Genomic DNA, 18,032 nt, shown 5'->3' with positions numbered 1-18,032 from the left:
ACTTGCTGCCTTGCTCAAGGGTAGTCTGGCAGTAACACACATACAAAAACCCAGTGTCTCCTTTCATTATTCTTCCCATTATGTTTCTCTTTTCATCTTCAGTCCTTATGTCATTCGCTCTCTGTGTCAGTCTCTGTGCCAGACAGTAGCAGTAGGGGGTCTGTCTGTGGGAAAGGCACACTGATTGTGTAAAATGCCAGAGACATACACATCTATTATTTATGCCCATGAAATACCGGGGGGCTGTTTATGATGCTGGCGCACATGCACAGGACGCGCACACATACATGCACACAAGCTAGTGTAGATGCAAATACATGCACAATGCATGTTTGTATGTTCATGCTAGTCTGTGTGGTCATCGTCAGTAAAAAACTGTCTGTATGTTTGTCTCACTCGTGTCTTCTCTCTCTCCCCAGGCTTTGGTGTAGCGTTTCGCAGTCGCCGCCCTAGTGGAGGCTGCAGGCATGGCGGCTTGACGCCCCCATAGCCTCGCCCCTCTGACAGAGGAAGGCTGCCGAGCTCTGTGTCATGCCCCTCTACACCCACCCTCCTGGGGGCATTGGCCTGGCCCCGCCCAGTGCTACCACCCACTTGGCCAGACCTGGTAAGTCAACAAAACGAAAAGCAGATCGAGAGAAGATGAAAAAAAAGAGAAAGATGCGAGAAACTGACAAGAAGAGAAGAAATAATAGTCGTCTGTTCCTACTCAGTTCTGCTCTATTTTATTCCCATCTATTATACTCCTAACTACGCATGAAAGAGGGAACACTGTCTGTTTTGACAGCTGCTAGTGTCAGCATGCCCACCATGCTTCAACACATGCACACACACACACACACACACACCAACACACACACAAAGGATGAGGACATTGAGCATGCTGTGGCCACGTGCCAAGTCCTCCTGTGAAATGCCACATTACTGTATGTATTAATAAGGCCAGCAGTCTGTAGAAACAAAACAGAGTGGAGAGAGAATGATGGAGGAGAGACCTGCAGGTTATTTGTCTGCCTTTCCTACACCTTTTACCTTTCTTTCATTTTCTATCCCATTTACCTTCTTTGCTTCCCTTTCCCTTCCTTTTTTTCTTCTGCGTTTTCCCCCCTCACATACTTGTTCTTCCTCTTCTCTTCACACGTCTCACTTCCCTTTCGTCCAGTTTTTCGACCGGCTCTCCTTCCCCCTTTCTGCTTTGCTCCTGCCTCTTTCCCTGTCTCTTTTAGCCCATAATCTCTCTCTCTTTTCCCATCTCATACCATGGGTACAGTCAAAACAAAAATCCATCAGAAGTCGGGTGGCATAGCAACAGCATGCATGCATACAGCTGCATGCATGTGTGTGTGCGTGCGTTGGATTAGACAGTGGAGTGGATGCTGCTCTCTGAGACATTCCAGACACTTCCTCTGCTAATAGGTAAACATGAGAGCTCCCTCTCTGCAATATTTCTCTCTTTTGTTATGCGTCCAATATGATATGAGCAGTCACACTTGAACACACGTTGCATTCTCTGCAGGAAAAAAAAAGGTTTTACAAGAAACAAGACCATAAAAACGGGGAACTTCGTCCGCCTGGAGGTATTGTTCCAGAGGTGTCTCGCAAAAACACCCCCACAAACTGCTGTGTAACACTGAGGACACTAAATAACAGGGCAACGCTATATGTCAGAACCTCCACACACCCACAGAGCACCTCCAAGTCAATAGATATACCTCCCTCTGGGCCACTCAGCCTCTCTCTGTCTCTATCACACCACCTCATACCTCTTCCTTTTTCTCTTCACCTGTCCTCTACCTTTTCGCCATCCTTCCCTCCATCTCTGAAATAAATTCAGTTCAATTAAACTACCTTATCTGCCTGACTTTCCCTCTCTCACTGTATTTCATTAAGCTTTATCAACCACAATTATTACACTGACAATGTTGGTTAAGCCTGTTAGGAGTCAGTCATTGAAAATACTGTCCCTCAGCCTTCCATGCAATTAGGTTACTGGCATGAATGTAACACAATATTGCCAAACAGTCTCTGTCCCATTGCAATTCAGTGTACTTTATTCACACAAAATCGGCAGAATCAATATTGCCAAGAATTTTTATAACAGGTATTTTCTCTGACTCTCTCGTTTGCTTTATCACTGTCTCTCTCTGTATTTCTCTCTCTCATCTCTGGTATTACGCCTCACTCACACACACACACACACACACACACACACACACACACAAGCACAAACATATCGAGTCAGTGGGAGATTCATATAATAGGAGTAGAAAGGGGTAAGTATCCCATCAAATCAGAGCCAACGAACATTTCAGATTACTGCAGTACTGAGAATCAAATCATCAAGGATGTGTGTCCTTCCAAAGCTAACGAAGTTCGTTTTAAAAATTAAATTTGACAGAGAGGATGCAAAAGATGTGTTTCCAACCAGCTGCCATGCTAATTCTGTGCAAACCTTTGAAATGTCACAGAACTCAAAGCTGTGCTCACAGGCTACAGCAAGAAGCTCTCTGTGTGACAGAAAACAGATCAAAAAGAAAAATGGAAAGAATCTTTCCAGAAGTGTTAGCATTCTTCATTGTCAGCCAGTGTTGGCCATATTTCCAACTAATGGCCGTACAACTGTGATGGAGTTTTGTAACCTACATGGGACATAAAGTGATATATTTCTGAACAGTTGTGGAAGATGTTTCATGGGTGTTTTTCAGGGTTGAAGCCATTTTAAACCCTTGCGGCTGAAAACAATTTTTTTTTGTGCCAAATGACAAATAAATATCTCATCACAGTTCCTTGCATAATTTCTTTCACCAAAAACATCCATATTAATCAAATGGCTTTGTAAGTGGTAGATTGTTTTATAATCAGAAATATTTCAATGTTCAATGTTTTATTAATCCAAGCAAAAAGAAATACTCTGTTGTAGTGAAAGGGAGAGAAATGCAATAAAAATACTGATTTTAAAAAAAAAGTGTTCCACTTTCTCCTAAGTCACCCTTTATTAAGAGTTTATAAGATGTAGCAAATAGCTTAACAGTTATAAGCCATTAATAAAAACAACTTTTGGCTTGCCAGGTTGTGAAAAACTCCTCTGGCTGGTGTTTATCCTTTCTATCTGGTAAAAATGCAGTAGTAAATGTTGGTAATCCATTAATACACACTCGTGGCTTTCAGTCTTTCTAATTAGCCACCAAGTCTGAAGTTTAACATATTATTACATGGATTTTGGTCCAGATTCTTTGCCATTTTTTTCCAGAAGCTAAATGGTTTTCAAGGGTCTCCCTGATGAATTAAAGAGCTAAAAAATAAAAGTATATGCTGAAGGACAAATACCAACCAGAAGAATTTTTCACAACCTATAGCAACGTCAAAGTTCTTATTAATGGCTTATTTGACTTATAAGCATTGATAAACAATTTAATAACCACTAAAGCTTTTAGCCGTTAGGCATACGAAACCTCTATAAAGGGTAAATTATTAGATAGTGGAACCAAAATGATAAGAAACTAAAAACAAAAAGGATCTAAAGGGGCTTCAAAGTGACAGAGCATGGCAAAGAAAAAGACAATGGAAGTTTTAAAAGAGTGCAAACTAGAGGTGGAGAGTGAAAATGTGAGTGACAGAAAGGGTGAGACAGAGGAAGTGAGAAAAGAGATGGAAACAGTTGGGAGTTGAGAGGAAGAGGAAGAGAGATGCGAGCTCATAGAGGCATAGTGAAAGAGAGATGACAGCGAGGAGTAGAAAGAATGGAAGAGGATAGGCGAGAGAGGAGAACAGAGAGGTCTATGAGCGACACAAAGACCATATGGTGCCTCCAGGCCTCTACGATCCCAGCAGACTGTCTCATCTGACACAACACACACGCACACGCGCACACACACACACACACACACACACACACACACACAGACACACACGCACGCACGCACGCACGCACGCACACACAAGCACACACAATTCATTCCTATTCAAACACACAAACACACATACTGTAGCTTATCTGGTCATACTGTGTGTGTATGTGTTTATGTACCTTGTTGCAGTCCCAAACAAAGTCAGCAGCTTAACTGACCACATAGCTTCTGATCAAAAGAGTGACAGAGAAAGTGACAGAGAGAGGGAGTGAAAGCAGTGAGGATTTGGCTTTGAATGGAGACCAAATACACCAACTAAGGTTAAAATATTTGGCTTGGAATGGAGCCATAATACAGTGACTAAGGTTGTGGCATTATGCTAGGAGCACAGCTGTAATACAGTGCAGTGACTAAGGGAGTAGCATTAGGTAACAGAGCCACAGTAGGGCTAAAATGGCTGTACTGGAGTGAAAACTAACTTTTTTGTCTGCCTGCAGCAACTATCAGGTTGTCGAATCAACTGTTCAACAAGCTAATATCATTTTAACTCTTGAAAGACATCGGTCAGCTGTGAGCGTGTGGTGACAAACCAAGTAAATCACTGGGTGGTTAGTACCTGGTGGCGCTTCTCAACCCTGCTGGGATATTGGGTTTGGCATGAAGCCACAGCAGTGAGACACAGTGTGTGTGTATGTGCAGCATTAGGCTTGGAGTGGAGCCTGATCCTTTCACATAGTGTTATATGAGACTTGGAGTTAAATAGAAACTGGAATGACAGCTTGTGGGCTAACAATCTATGGCATCTGGCAAATTCAAGTATGTAATCAATAGCTATTTTAATGTAACTGCTAGTTATTTCAAGATGTAGGGGTCAAAAGTACAAACCCCTAATCCCACTATTTTACTGTTTAATTTTTCATGACAGACTGTTTTTTCCTCTCTTCTACAATGGTCTATAGATCTTACTCGGAACACAGAAATATTATCTTCTGTCAGGGCACTGTGGCTTTGACCTGACCTCTGACCCCCCTAGTGGATAAACTGAAGTATAGTTTGTTGTGGTGAATTCACATCAGCTTGGCTACAAGCGTCATGTAGGAAAGATTTCTCCTGCTGAGGTGACCTTGTACTAGCTCCAGCTGTACCTGATGCATGCAGAAAAAATGCACGCACATGCCTGCCTGCACAGTACACCAGGTTTATTTTCCGTTCTCTTTTGACCACAGTTTAGTTTGGTGCAGGTGCAAAAGGAATGTGCAAGTTCAAGCACACAAAAACATGGTACTGGCCCACTTTCAAAGGACATTGGCAGGGATAAATCTGGATAATCCTCTGCGCCACAAACAGCACCACTCCAGCTCAGCACTCGCCGAATGATACTGACACAATATTACACTCACAGCAAGTCCAGTATGGATCCAGCATGACGCTGATAAGCTATGATGATCATAGCAAAGCCCATTCCCGATAGAAAATGGTACTTTACTCACCACATAATCATAATGGCTGATAATAGTTTTGGATAATATAGCCATTTGAGATGTGCTCAATTTGGCTTAGTGAACCCTCCACGAGCCTCTGAAAAGAGCATCCAATAAATCTATAAATGCAGTTTACACTTATAACAAAAAAAGAATGTGTGTGTGTGCACGCACGTACACTTTGGATCAATACCATCTGTCTATCCATGCCTTCTGAGCAATGAGGGGGCATATATTATGTCCTGTCAAAGGTCCAAAGCAGAATCTATTCTATTCCAGTCAAACTGGATGTGACATCAATTGCCAAGCGTCCTTAATTTTCTCTTCAGAATTCTAAATGTATTCAGCCTCAGACTGATGCCCAGTTGAGTGGTCCGTGGAAAACGATGCAACATCCATCAAAGAGGTGGTGATACAGTGAAATCTGTAGCTTGTTTTTGCTGAGGCCTGCCTCAAATCTCCCTCCTCTCCCTTTATCTTTCCCTCTCTTTGTCTTACCTGTCACTCTCGCTAATTAATAGCTACTATCACAAAAAACGATGTCATTGCATGGCACACACTCCCATGGGCGCTACTGCTGTGTGCACGGACGTATGCATCACTACAAATGAATACAGATAGCACGAATTAAAAAGGCCGATCAGCCTACACATTACCCACTCACCCCTCCGAGTCAAAATAATGATTCTGTCTTACCAATTGCAGAATTCATGAGAAATGGAGAGGGGGAGACAGAGACAGAGAGAGTAGGGGGGAGAAAAATGAAGGATGAGACAGGGAAATAGTAAACACAGCGGAGAGAAAAAGAGAGAGAGGAAGACAGAAATAGGGAGAGATAATTGGAGGTAATCCCATAGCGAGAAGAGGAAGAAATAATATATTAAAAATCAAGATTCTGGAGAAAGTCTACTCCTCCTCCTCTTTTCTCCTTTCCTCTCATCTCCTCATCACACTGTCAGCAGGAGTGCAGCCTAAACCCCCACACCCTGTCCCTGCTTATTCTCAACTGCCGTATATGTGTGTCACTGTGTGTGTGTGTGTGTGTGTGTGTGTGTGTGTGTGTTTGTGTGTGTGTGTGCGTCTGTGTGTGTGTACAGTATGTGTTTGTATGTGCGTAAATGCAACCACGACTTCCTGTGTGTGAGTAAGCGATTATACACGGTTGTGCCTGAGAGTCGAGCAGAGAGATTGTGCGCGTGAGAGAGAAGAGATAATGTGGTTAAAGGATGGGATTGGATGTGAACCAAAAAACTTCTGTCCCCATGCTTCCTCTCTTCCCTTTAACATTATCTACAGCACTTGGTTGCTACGGTAACACAGCATTACATTGTCACCGTTGAAATTATGTGGTGGTACTTCAGGGACCTTGATATTATACGTGTGTTATGTATTCCTTTTAGACTGTTTTGTGCTGAGACAGAAAAGCCATGCATCTAATGAGGCGTTATACTGTTTGGTGTACATAGAGATCCTAACACACGCAAACATACAACACGATGCACACGCACACACTGGCTGGCTATTTTCCATCTCCTAACTAAGTGAGGTCTCGGGTTACAGTGGAGATCAGACATGTAACAACCTCTGACAAATTAGACAAAAACCGTTGCTGCAGACAAACAGACTTGACAGTGTGTTGATGTAACATATATCATATATTACAAATTACAATTTTTAAGATAATTCTCCTCATAGCCGTCTCTGCATTATCACACATCAATCATGTCTCTGATCACCACCTATTTAAATACAGTTTGATGTTTTCTATCATCACTTCAATTGAACCAAAATGGATCCGAAAATGTAACTGTAAATACAATGTATACAATATAATATGTTGTCAGCATTAGGTCGCTATTATTGCTACTATAGGGCACTTATGGAAGACTTACTAGTGTGTCTTTTTAAAAATCTTTATATACAACATTTTGGATTATTTGACAACTAAAATAACCTAAAAATTCTGAGTGTATAAGTAAACTAAGTATCTTGATGATTAGGGCTGCAACTAACTATTGTTTTCATTATAGATTAATCTAACAAATATTTTGTCAATTAATCGTTTAGTCCAGAAAAGGTCAGAAAATAGTGAACAATGCCCACAGTTTCATAAAGCTCAAAGATAATTAAAAAAAAAACAAAAAAAACTCAAAGACATTAAATTATCAATGAAATAAAACAGAGAAAAGCAGAAGGTCATCACATTTAAAGAGCTGCAACCAACAACTATCTGGTGCAACAGATTTTCCCGCTAAGGACATTCAGGGGTTGTTATTTAAATGAAAGTATATTGTAAAGTTGTATCAGATACTGGGAGTCAAACAGGAGTCGGCTCTAAACTCTGTGCTGTTGCAGCAGCAGGACGGAATTGCATCAGACTCTTGCGCAGAACACCATGTAAAAGATTAAAGAGTTAAGAAATACAGGCGACTGAGTCTGTTGCATGGGGGACAGCTGGTCGCTCTAGTAACAAGATAGTGCCGAGTCTACTGCTTGCACGGAAAACAGCTTGGCCCCTGGTAACATGCAACTGGTCTCAGTAGCAGAAGTGCCTGCGGTGATGACATCATAGCTGTGTCCAGTGTCACCAAGGGGGCCCTGGATATAAACTTACAGACAGCTGAGGCCCCAGTGTTGTCAAGCAGCGTTGCCCAGGAGACACCGTCAAACATCACAGCGTCATCTGATACCAGAAATTAGTTTAATCTTGTTCAGGTTTTGAGCCCATGTCGGTGACAAACAGTAAGAATAACACCTTTATTTAAAAAAAAAAAAAGATGTATGTGTCTGTGTGGACTTGAGGGTGTTTCAGCCCAATACTGTAAATCTACCAGAACAGTTTGTACAGATAGAGAAACTGAATAGGCAGGAGACATTGCAAGACAGCCATGTGACTATATACGCAAATGCGCTTATGAGCACACACACACACACACACACACACACACACACACACACACACACACACACACACACACACACACACACACACACACACACAGAGATGCACAAATAAAACCTGACAGTTAACTGTCCTATTTCAAAGATTACTTCCAACTAATGTCTCATTTCCAGCTTTGCACGGATTTAAACACCCACATGGACACACAGACACACAATTGGACTGTAAACAGTGTGCCAGTATCCACATGTACGAATAGAAAGCTGGGCTGAAAGCTGAAAGAAACAAAACAAGTTGAAAAAAATATTAATTTAATTATCGAGAGAAATCCTTCAGTGTAATTTTCTTTTATACAAATACAAAGACACCACATTATCCTTTAAAATAATATAAACGTGGTAGTAAAAAAGTCCACTATATGAGACAAAGACAGCATGAATTCTAAAAGTCTAATTGATTTTTCTACAATGTTATTCTAAGACAACTGATCATGGTTAATTGCTCAATCTTGGGCTGCTCGGACTGGAACATACTACCCTATCATATCATTAATTTTTACTGGTCAGTTGCTGGTCTTCATTATTTTATTTTCTTAATGGGTTTTAACTCACATGTAGTACATGTGTGTTTGTTTTAATTGTGTTTACTTATGTCTAATGTTTTATCTTTATATTATCCACGTAGTTTTTGTGGCTGCAACTTCTGGGGTTGCTCATGCTTTATGCAGCACATTGTGCTTCCACCTGGAATGAAATGTGCTACTGTATATAAATAAAGTTTCGCCTGCTGCCCGTAAATTTTTCACGACTGTCACCTCTGACGACTAGATAATCGTTTAATAATTTTATCATATTATACATATACATATTTATACATACATATATACCTACAAACACACACACACACACACACACACACACACACACACACACACACACACACACACACACATATATACTTACACACACACACACACACACACACACACACACACACACACACACACACACACACACACATATAAACCTACACATATACACACACACACACAAATACACCTACACATTTACACACACACACACACATGCACACACATATACTCCTACACATATACACACACACACACACACACACACACACACACACACACACACACACACACACACATATACACCTACACATATACACACATACATATATACCTACAAATACATATACATATTTACCTATACATACATATATATACACATATACATATACCTACATATATACATAGGGGTGTTGGGGGTCTGATGCTGTAAGAGTTGCCTCAGAATTCTTGTTTCAATCAAACAAGAACATCTTGTCTCATTTTAATGCCGTGTCTTAGTTTGTGTCCCATCGCTGAGAGCATTGCCAGCCTACATTTGCCCAAAATGTCAGCACTTTTACGGCATGTGTTTGGGGATTCTTATAAAAGATTCAGTCTGAAGCCTGTTTGGACTGAATTAAACTGCACAAAACCACTTAAACTTATCTGGACTGTACCTTCCTATCTTCCTCTGACCGTGGCTGAATATTTTCCTTCTGGTTTGGCTGCGTGGAGCACTACAGCAGAGAGGATTTGGAGCAGCTAAAATAGGCCAAAACAACAACCACCTCCTCCACGAGAGCAGCTAAACCACTCATAAATGTTGGAAGATAGACAGCACTGAGGGAAGGAGGGTGGGAGGGGGTGAGGGGTTGATATAATGTACAGTAGTGGAGGGAGAAGAGAGGAGAGGGGAAGTGATGAAGAGAGAGGAAAGGAAGAGTGAGGGGAGAAGAAGAATACCTTTGCGCGATAAAGCCTATATCGCAGACTGAGAGAGATGAATGGTGCACGAAGACGACCGAAATTTAAAATTTGACATGATATGAGGATGAACCAGCAAAAGAAACAATTTTTCTCTCTCTCTCAGTTGTATAAAAGTTCTTTTACCTCTGAGCTACATTGTCCTCACAAATATCCTGCACTACCGTACCTTTTCAATGGTATGGGAAATTCATAGCCACCGTGCAGCAAAATCCTTCTAGACTCCTACTAAGCTGCTGCAGGGAAAGATCGGCCTTCTGAAGCATTTCCACTACAAAGTAAGACAGCACAGGACACTTCGGGGTACTTCAAAATCTCTCCTTTCATTCATTTCTGAGGTGGAGTTAATTTTTCCCAGAGATTAGGATTATACTGTAGAATTGAGCAGAGAGGATAACGTATACGCGAACAGGAGAGAGTTCACACACTTCTGATCTTTCTCACAAGGCCACAGTCTTGATTTTGTGAACATTTTAGGTTCAGAATGCAAAATGGGACAGTGTCCTGGTTGAGGGAGGTCACGTTCTGCCTGGCAGGTAAAAGCTGTCTGAGAAAAGACACTATTTCTAGGCTGCTGTCAGTGTGTGTATTATTAGACTGATACAACGGCGTTTCTGGATGTTTGCACTAGTGTTATGTAATGAAAATTTCCAATGGCCATGGAAAGTTTCAAATTTAAAGTAACAAGTATAAGTGAGATAAATATAACTAAATTAATCTCTAAATATCACTTTACACAAAAGTTTTGTATTGGCACATTGGATCTTAAAAAGGATATACATTATTACTCTGGGGAGCAAAAACATTTTTTTTAATTAAGATTAAATTATAATACTGCCACCTTCCTATTGGGGTTATACAAGTAGTTGTTTTTAAATCAAAATTATGCTCTGAAAGAAATCCTTGCTCCTGCGATTCCGAAATTGCACTGATTTTAACTCAGCATTATTAATGGCAAACATTTTGACATGTTACAACAGGAAAAGCACAGGTGTAAATTAATAATGGCTGAATTCCTTTTAGCTGCTTTGGTTTCAGGGTCATCATATTGTGTAAACTGGCTCTCTGTCACACTGGCTTGCTGGGAAACGTGGTCGAAGCCACTGTTGTTGCCATGTTATTAGTAACTCCTGTGCCTTTATGACAACTTAAAATGTCCGCCGTGAAAATGGCTTATTTAGAAACAAGACAATTTTGTAATTTTTTCTCAATAAAGACCTTTCTTGTTTAAATACTTTGTAGAAAGAAACAGAAAACCCTGCATATTGGTCCAAAAAGTCGCCACTAGACAATTTTCTCAAGTTATTCTGCCCTTCTTTCAATTTTGACTGCATTAATTAATGCAATGCAAATTCATTGTCTATTCTGTGGTGAATTTTTTTCCCCAGATTATATTCTCATTATTTATGGCCAATTTAAAAGGGAATAAAATATTATTTTAATGATATAGTTAAAGCATCTTCTCAACTCTCTTTCACCGCATCATTAAAAACTTCATATTTTAGATTTGTATTAGATACAAAGGCCCTGAGGAAATTCAAGTTGCTTTAGAAAAATGAAAGCATTTTCATTATGCAGTCACCCACATTTTCTGATATCACATTCATTCATGTCACGTTCATCACAATGTTTTTGTTTGTTAACATATCACATGTGCGACTGGCCAGTAAAGGGCTATTTCACAGAGTTTCATCACATTCAGAGCCAGGTGGCCAGTATGTGTGGAGAAAGCCTTGTTTAGCCTTGAATTTAGCCTTGTTTATGTGTGAGAGGAAGGAGAGAGAAAATGAGAAAGAAAACAAACAGAGAGAAATTACAAATTCCAAGAGCGGCTGAGACAGTGTGACAAAAGGCAATGGCACGCTGAGAAATACATGCAAAAAGTATGCAGATGATGCAAATGATGAAATCTGCTGGTAGTCTTGTCAGGAAGTAAAAAGTGCTGTGTCTATGTCTGGAGTTTAGACCGAGTAGTTTACTTAATATCACGCTTTGTTGGTGCTTAACACAGACGCACAGGCTCAAAAGCATATGCCCACACACACACACACACACACACACACACACACACACACACACACACGCACACGCACACGCACACACGCACTCATACACATACGCATAAGTTGTGCTGATAAGCCATTGGAAGGAAACAAAGTCAGCCGCTGTAACGAGACACTGAGGGAATACAGAGCATTGCCGAGAGATTCGAAGTGAAAGGGAATGAAAAAGATAAAGAGACGATAGTCGGAGAGGGAGAATTAAAGAGTGAAGAGAGGGACAGACAGATGCAAAGAAAGAGAGCGAGAGAAACAAATAAAAATGTTAAAGAATTAATGAAAAGACCTGAATTAACAGATGCAGATACAGACAGAAAAGGAGCAAAAAATGAAAGATGAAAGAAAAAAATGTTATCTAGAAACAAAGGAAAAAACTGTCAGCCACAAAAGCTTGAAAGAGAATAAAAGAGTAGGACTGAGAGCAGGAAAAGAAACAGAGATAATGAGTAGAAATGGTGAAATGATTGTTGGATAACAATGAATTGGAAATGAAATAAAATGGGATTTCCCTCACAAATGTCACTATAGAGAGACTGCTGTGAGATTCACACAATCACACACAGAAAGACAAAGAAAAAGACGAAGACAGACACTCCCTAATCAACACAAAGGAAACTCACAAGTACAGCCTTTTTAAAGTACAGCCTTTAGAAAAGCGATGGCCTTGTGGCAGCAGAACAGACTGCTGCCATGGAAATACCAGCTAGTAGTAGAGTAGGCAAGACACACATACACACACATACTAGACTAGTCTGCCCATTTTTTGGTTCTGCTGTGACCTTTCGGGCAGAATGTGGCTGACGTTTGCAGGATAGTTCAGTTTTCATAGTTGAAATCTGAAACCTGTGTAAGCAAAGACAAAACTGGTCATTTTAATCAGACAAACAGTGAAGAATCAGGTCCTCTGCGCAGTTTCTCTAAGTTTAAACATCCACAAAAACATCCACTCTGTGGCCCAAAATGGTGGAAATGGAAATTTCTTGTGTAATGCCAGCATTTAAATAGCATATCAAAACTGCCTCTGGCATAGGAAGTTATCCTATTAGGACTGGGCCGCTGTTTTCCTCCCTCTCAAAGTCTTTCTGTTTGTTTTGCTTTTCTTTTCTCCACTCTTTTGAATCTTTCCCACTCTCCACATGAATCAGGGCATCTTATACAGTACATATCTTTACAAGGCTCAGTGGCAGTAGGTCAGTTGTGGTTTGTATTTCTGCTTCTAACAATACATCTCACAAAATGCACAGCAACACACTGGCTGGATGATTGACTGACAGACTATTTCACGGACAGTTAAGCTAACTGTGTTTGACGGTCTCAAAGATAAAATGATTCTTCAGTCTAATTTCTAAATATAATTTCCACTTAAAACTACTCCATCATTTTTGACATTCCTTGTTCTGCATCTGTTCATTTTCTAAGCACTTCCCCTCCAGTCTCTCTGCTGTTCACTGAAACGATAATTCACAGGAAGAACTAAATAACCATGTTTTTTCTCTTTTCTTCTCTTCTACACTGTCTCCTCCTTCAGTCTTCCTCTGTGTCGTTTGCCTCCTGGCGGCGCTGCTGCCGCTCGCCTCCTCCTGCCCTCCTCCCTGTCTCTGCTCCTCAGATGGCCTAGTGGTGGACTGCGGGGGCCGGGGTCTCTCCTCCCTGCCTCCCCTGCACCACCTGCCTCCGGGGAGCCGCTCCTTCCTGCTAGCCAACAACAAGCTTGCTTCGCTGGGAGCCTCTGCCTTCGCTAACCTCTCCTCTCTGGAGGTCCGAAATTTTCTTCACCTCACAGTTGAACTGTTGCTGGGTTGTTGTTAACATTGTTGTTTACCATGGCATTTGCAGTCTTTTCTGAACTGACCTCATGCACTGAATTTGAAAGTCTCATACTGCAAAAACTGCAGACCACCTCTGCTCTCAGTCTGAAAAGTTAAGGAAAGTTGATATTTTCAGGGTTTTGCAGGACTACTCACCATTAACATATAGTTTGCAAAGCCAGCCAAGCCACTGAGCTCTTCACTACTGTAAAGCTGCAAATACTTAGTCTGTCGTCCTCCGTTCATGTAAACTCTTACACTTTACCCCCATTGCACTTCATATGAGCTACTATGAACAGGAGTGTCAATTTAAGGTATAAAATGTGCATTAAAGGTTTGTAGCAGGTAATCTTTTTTTTGTTGTTAATTCCTCCTCTTGGAAAGGGTTGATGAATTTTTAAAATTCAATTTAAATTAATTTAAGACAATTTTTAAGTTATCTTCAATAAGAACATCATTTAAGTGTCTAACGTGCAAATGTGTATTTAAGTGAAAATGTAATTTTTTGTGTATTTTAGGAGTTGGACCTCTCTAATAACTACCTAGATAATTTACCAGCTGGATTATTCAGAGACATGTCCAACCTGACGAGACTGACTCTGCACAACAACTCACTAACAGTAATGGACAGAGACCTCTTCCAGGTAAGCACTGTACATGGCTCAATCTATAGTACAGCTCACTAACAAGACTAAAGAGCCTTATTTCAACTAAGAAGCAGACAGGATGTATTCAAAATCTCTCAAAATGCATGTAACATGTACATGTTTGACATGTACTGGGAGATATTCCATCAAATCAGTCAATCCACCAAAACACTACATGAATGGTGCTGATATACTCTTTCAAGTCCTGGGTGAGGCTCAACAGACTCCTAAACAGAGTCTGTTGAGCCGACCTGAGCAGATATGCTGACATGTTGACGTGACTGGGCTCCTGTCCGGGTGGTGAATTAGTAACAAGCCATTTGCTTAACACTTTCATCCACTTTTATCTGAACCAAAGCAGTCTGTAGGATGAGCCTGTGTCAGGACTTCACTTGGGACCCAGAGGAGTATTAGGGAAAGAGACAGACAATCACTGTACAGCAGAGTACCGTACTGCCTGAGCAAAGAAGACCAAACAAAAAAAAAAGGTCTTGATGTTTCTACAGGGTTTGGGGGTTCTTCAGAGTCTGGATCTGTCACTGAACGGACTGTCCTCTATTCCTTTGGGGCTACTGGATGAACTACAGAGCCTCAGGTAAACACATATCTACAGAAACTCTTTTACAGTGACGCGGTTTTTTATCCAAAGTTCCCTTAACAGACCCCCAGAGTAACACTAGAGTGCGAAGACAATTCCAGGTCACAAACATTATAATAGTCCCACAATGAGAAGGTCAAAGGTTTGTAGGTCAGATTCGGAGTCAATACCCCTGTTAGCAAAGAACAATAATGTTGGGAAGAACTGGTTGGAAAAACACTACAGATTATGAGGAGACAAACCAGATTTTTTGAGCGCGGGTGGAATAATCAGAAGAGAATGGCTAATTTAATAGCAAGAGGATAATTTACAAGATTAAATTCTTCTCTTTTGTTGGGAGTAAAGAGAGTAAATGAATTTTGTTCTAATTATTCCACAGGTGGCTGTCTCTAGCGGGTAACAGGCTTCATGGTTTGGAGAGGGCAGCGTTTGAGCCCCTTGCCAACCTACAACACCTGGAATTGGGACACAACCCCTGGGAATGTGACTGCAACCTCCGCGATTTCAAACACTGGATGGAGTGGCTGCTGTACAGAGGTGGATGTTTGATTTATGTTACAGGAGCTCCGAAACGGTGTGTGTTTGATTCAAATTAGCAGATAGGACATGAGGGCGAAGAAGTCATTAAGTAGTGGGTGGAAACTAGAGAATGCTAGTTTATCTCAGAGATAGATGAAGCTAGGTGTGTGTTTCCATTTGCGCATCCCGTCGCATTGGTGTGTGAATGCACATTACCACGCTCATTGTGTGTTTCTGTGTACTGTGTGTACCCACGTGTCCTGGCAGGCTGTTAGTACATCAGATAACCACAGCTGCTCTCCGCTCTCCCTTCATGTGTAAAAATGTACATTCACCTCAGTGCCTCGAGCCTCAGCTGCCCCGCTAATGAAGCATCTCTTCTCTTTTCTGCTCCATTCTCCTCTCTGCTTCATTCTGCTCTCTTCTGCTTTGCTGGGCTCTACTCTGAAGCTCAGTTCAGTACATTTAGGACGAAGACTGACACGGCGGACCTGATAATTTAATCGTTCTCAGAGCAGCAGAGAAAATTACAAGGAGACATTTCGTAGTTGAACATGAGAGCATGACAGTATCTGTTAAAAGGGTAGATAGTGCACAATATGTGTTATAGAAAACAAGACAAAGCACCGAGCAATTGTGAAAAGCTTGGTGACAGCAACCGGCGTTATCTCCTATCCGCTCAGCTGGTATATTTGGAGATATTTGGAGTTGTGTTTGCAGAGAGGATTCTTTTGCCACACATTGAGATAAAAGCATCTGGGGGCTAAATACCACTTTCCTCATTCTGTCGTTCTATTACACTCTACCTTTATCCAAATGCTTCTGACGCTTAACATATCTGAGGGTGCAGACCAGTGGTTTTTCTAACATGTTACCTCGAGATGAATACTCTGCGTGGAGACCAATGTAGCATGTGATGATAACAAAGTAAATCCAACATGCTCCCGCCACCTGTGGGAATCAACGACTCAGATATTTCTCCCTTCCAAAGACACACTAGAGCTCTGCTGAAGCTAGGCATGTCATCTCATAAATTATAGAAGGGCTTAGTTGAGGCTATCTCCAACCTAGTGCAGAGGACACAGCAAACTGTGTGTGTGCGTTAAGTGATTCATGACTCATCCTAGTGTTGGCACAACCACCCCCTGCACTGTCTTTTCCTCTCTGTCAGTTAATTGGTAGTGCTTTATAGGCGTGAGTGATTTTATAAATGACCTCTCCTTGTCCTCCTGTCTCTGCACCTCTTTCTCTCTCATCCAGGGGGAAAGGTGGACGCAGTGGAGTGCACGCTACCGAAGGATCTGCGTGGGCGAGACATCCGTGGCGTTCCAGTGGAAATGTTCAACTACTGCCTCCAACTTGAAGATGAGAACGGAGGAGGTGAGGGTTCCCGTTCCGGACAGAAAAGTGTTCCTCCCTGCAGCAGGAACGCTCTTAACCCCAGTGGGGCAACACCAATTTCTGACAACAGCGGCAACACTGTTGATGACTCCTCTTCAAACACAGGAAGTGGAGGAGGAGGTGGAGGTGGGGAGGCCCCGTCGGATTGTGTCCGCGCCCGTTACCGCCCCGTGAGCGTGCGCCGAGCTATCGGCACAGTGGTGATTGCCGGCGTGGTTTGCGGCATTGTTTGCATCATGATGGTTGCAGCCGCGGCATATGGCTGCATCTACGCCTCCCTGATGGCCAAATATCAGAGAGAGCTGAAGAAGAGGCAGCCGCTGATGGGAGACGGAGAGGCAGACGGGGAGGATAGGGAGGAGAAACAGATCTCCTCTGTGGCCTAGAGGAGTGATGGGACAGAGGAGGTTGGGCATGTCCAAGGGTGAAGGTTGGAAGGGCATAAATTTAAAGGGCTCAAAGAGGAGAGAGATGGAGGAGTTTGTTTTATGCACACAGACAGTTATGGTATCTCTCCCTCTGACTCTCAAACTGACACCTTTCTCCCACTGTTTGTCTTCCGGTCTTCTTCCTCTTTTTTATTTTTAACCTGCTCTGTCTCTCTCTCTCTAACACACTCCCTCACACACATACCTTATCTGTTCCCTGATTTTCTCTTCCATTTGGTGCCATTCTCACTGCAGTATTTGTTACCAATTATCCCTCCAACTCACCTACCAACCACCTACTGCTGCTGTTGGATGCTGCTGAATTTACCATTCTATTGGTAGAGAAAAAATGAATTGATACTTTTTCTAGTATGACACATATCATTTAAGCTGTTAGATGACACTCATAGTGTACGGTCAGTCGGTATTTGAAAAACTGGATTGAATTTTCAGGGATTTACAGTATTTATGGTGGTGTTTGGACCATTATTCCCAATAATGAGAAG

At 41.7% G+C, this 18,032-nt stretch overlaps 2 protein-coding genes across 2 annotated transcripts in view; one reads left to right on the top strand and one right to left on the bottom strand.

Annotated features, from left to right (window-relative positions):
• cacna2d4a (calcium channel, voltage-dependent, alpha 2/delta subunit 4a) overlaps nucleotides 1-18,032 on the bottom strand; it is a 93,868-nt gene that overhangs the window by 38,694 nt on the left and 37,142 nt on the right. The gene's annotated exons all lie outside the window — the stretch shown is intronic.
• Nucleotides 532-17,484, top strand: lrtm2a (leucine-rich repeats and transmembrane domains 2a). The gene is made up of 7 exons (XM_040152540.1): nucleotides 532-607; nucleotides 13,654-13,883; nucleotides 14,452-14,577; nucleotides 15,087-15,175; nucleotides 15,558-15,715; nucleotides 16,958-17,167; nucleotides 17,225-17,484. The coding sequence occupies exons 1-7, from the start codon at nucleotides 532-534 to the stop codon at nucleotides 17,482-17,484; spliced, it is 1,149 nt and encodes a 382-aa protein (XP_040008474.1).

Source organism: Xiphias gladius, chromosome 2, assembly GCF_016859285.1.
Source record: "Xiphias gladius isolate SHS-SW01 ecotype Sanya breed wild chromosome 2, ASM1685928v1, whole genome shotgun sequence".
Lineage (NCBI taxonomy): Eukaryota > Metazoa > Chordata > Actinopteri > Istiophoriformes > Xiphiidae > Xiphias > Xiphias gladius.
Note: the sequence above shows the minus strand (reverse complement) of the source record. Positions and strands in the feature narration are given on the sequence as shown.

What these genes read in the sequence shown, in the direction of transcription:
- lrtm2a (XM_040152540.1), top strand. Translation starts at nt 532, where the DNA reads ATGCCCCTCTACACCCACCCTCCTGGGGGCATTGGCCTGGCCCCGCCC. An exon ending in CTAACCTCTCCTCTCTGGAG is followed by an intron (nt 13,884 to 14,451) that starts GTCCGAAATTTT and finishes TGTGTATTTTAG; the next exon opens with GAGTTGGACCTCTCTAATAA. An exon ending in AACACCAATTTCTGACAACA is followed by an intron (nt 17,168 to 17,224) that starts GCGGCAACACTG and finishes GAGGAGGTGGAG; the next exon opens with GTGGGGAGGCCCCGTCGGAT.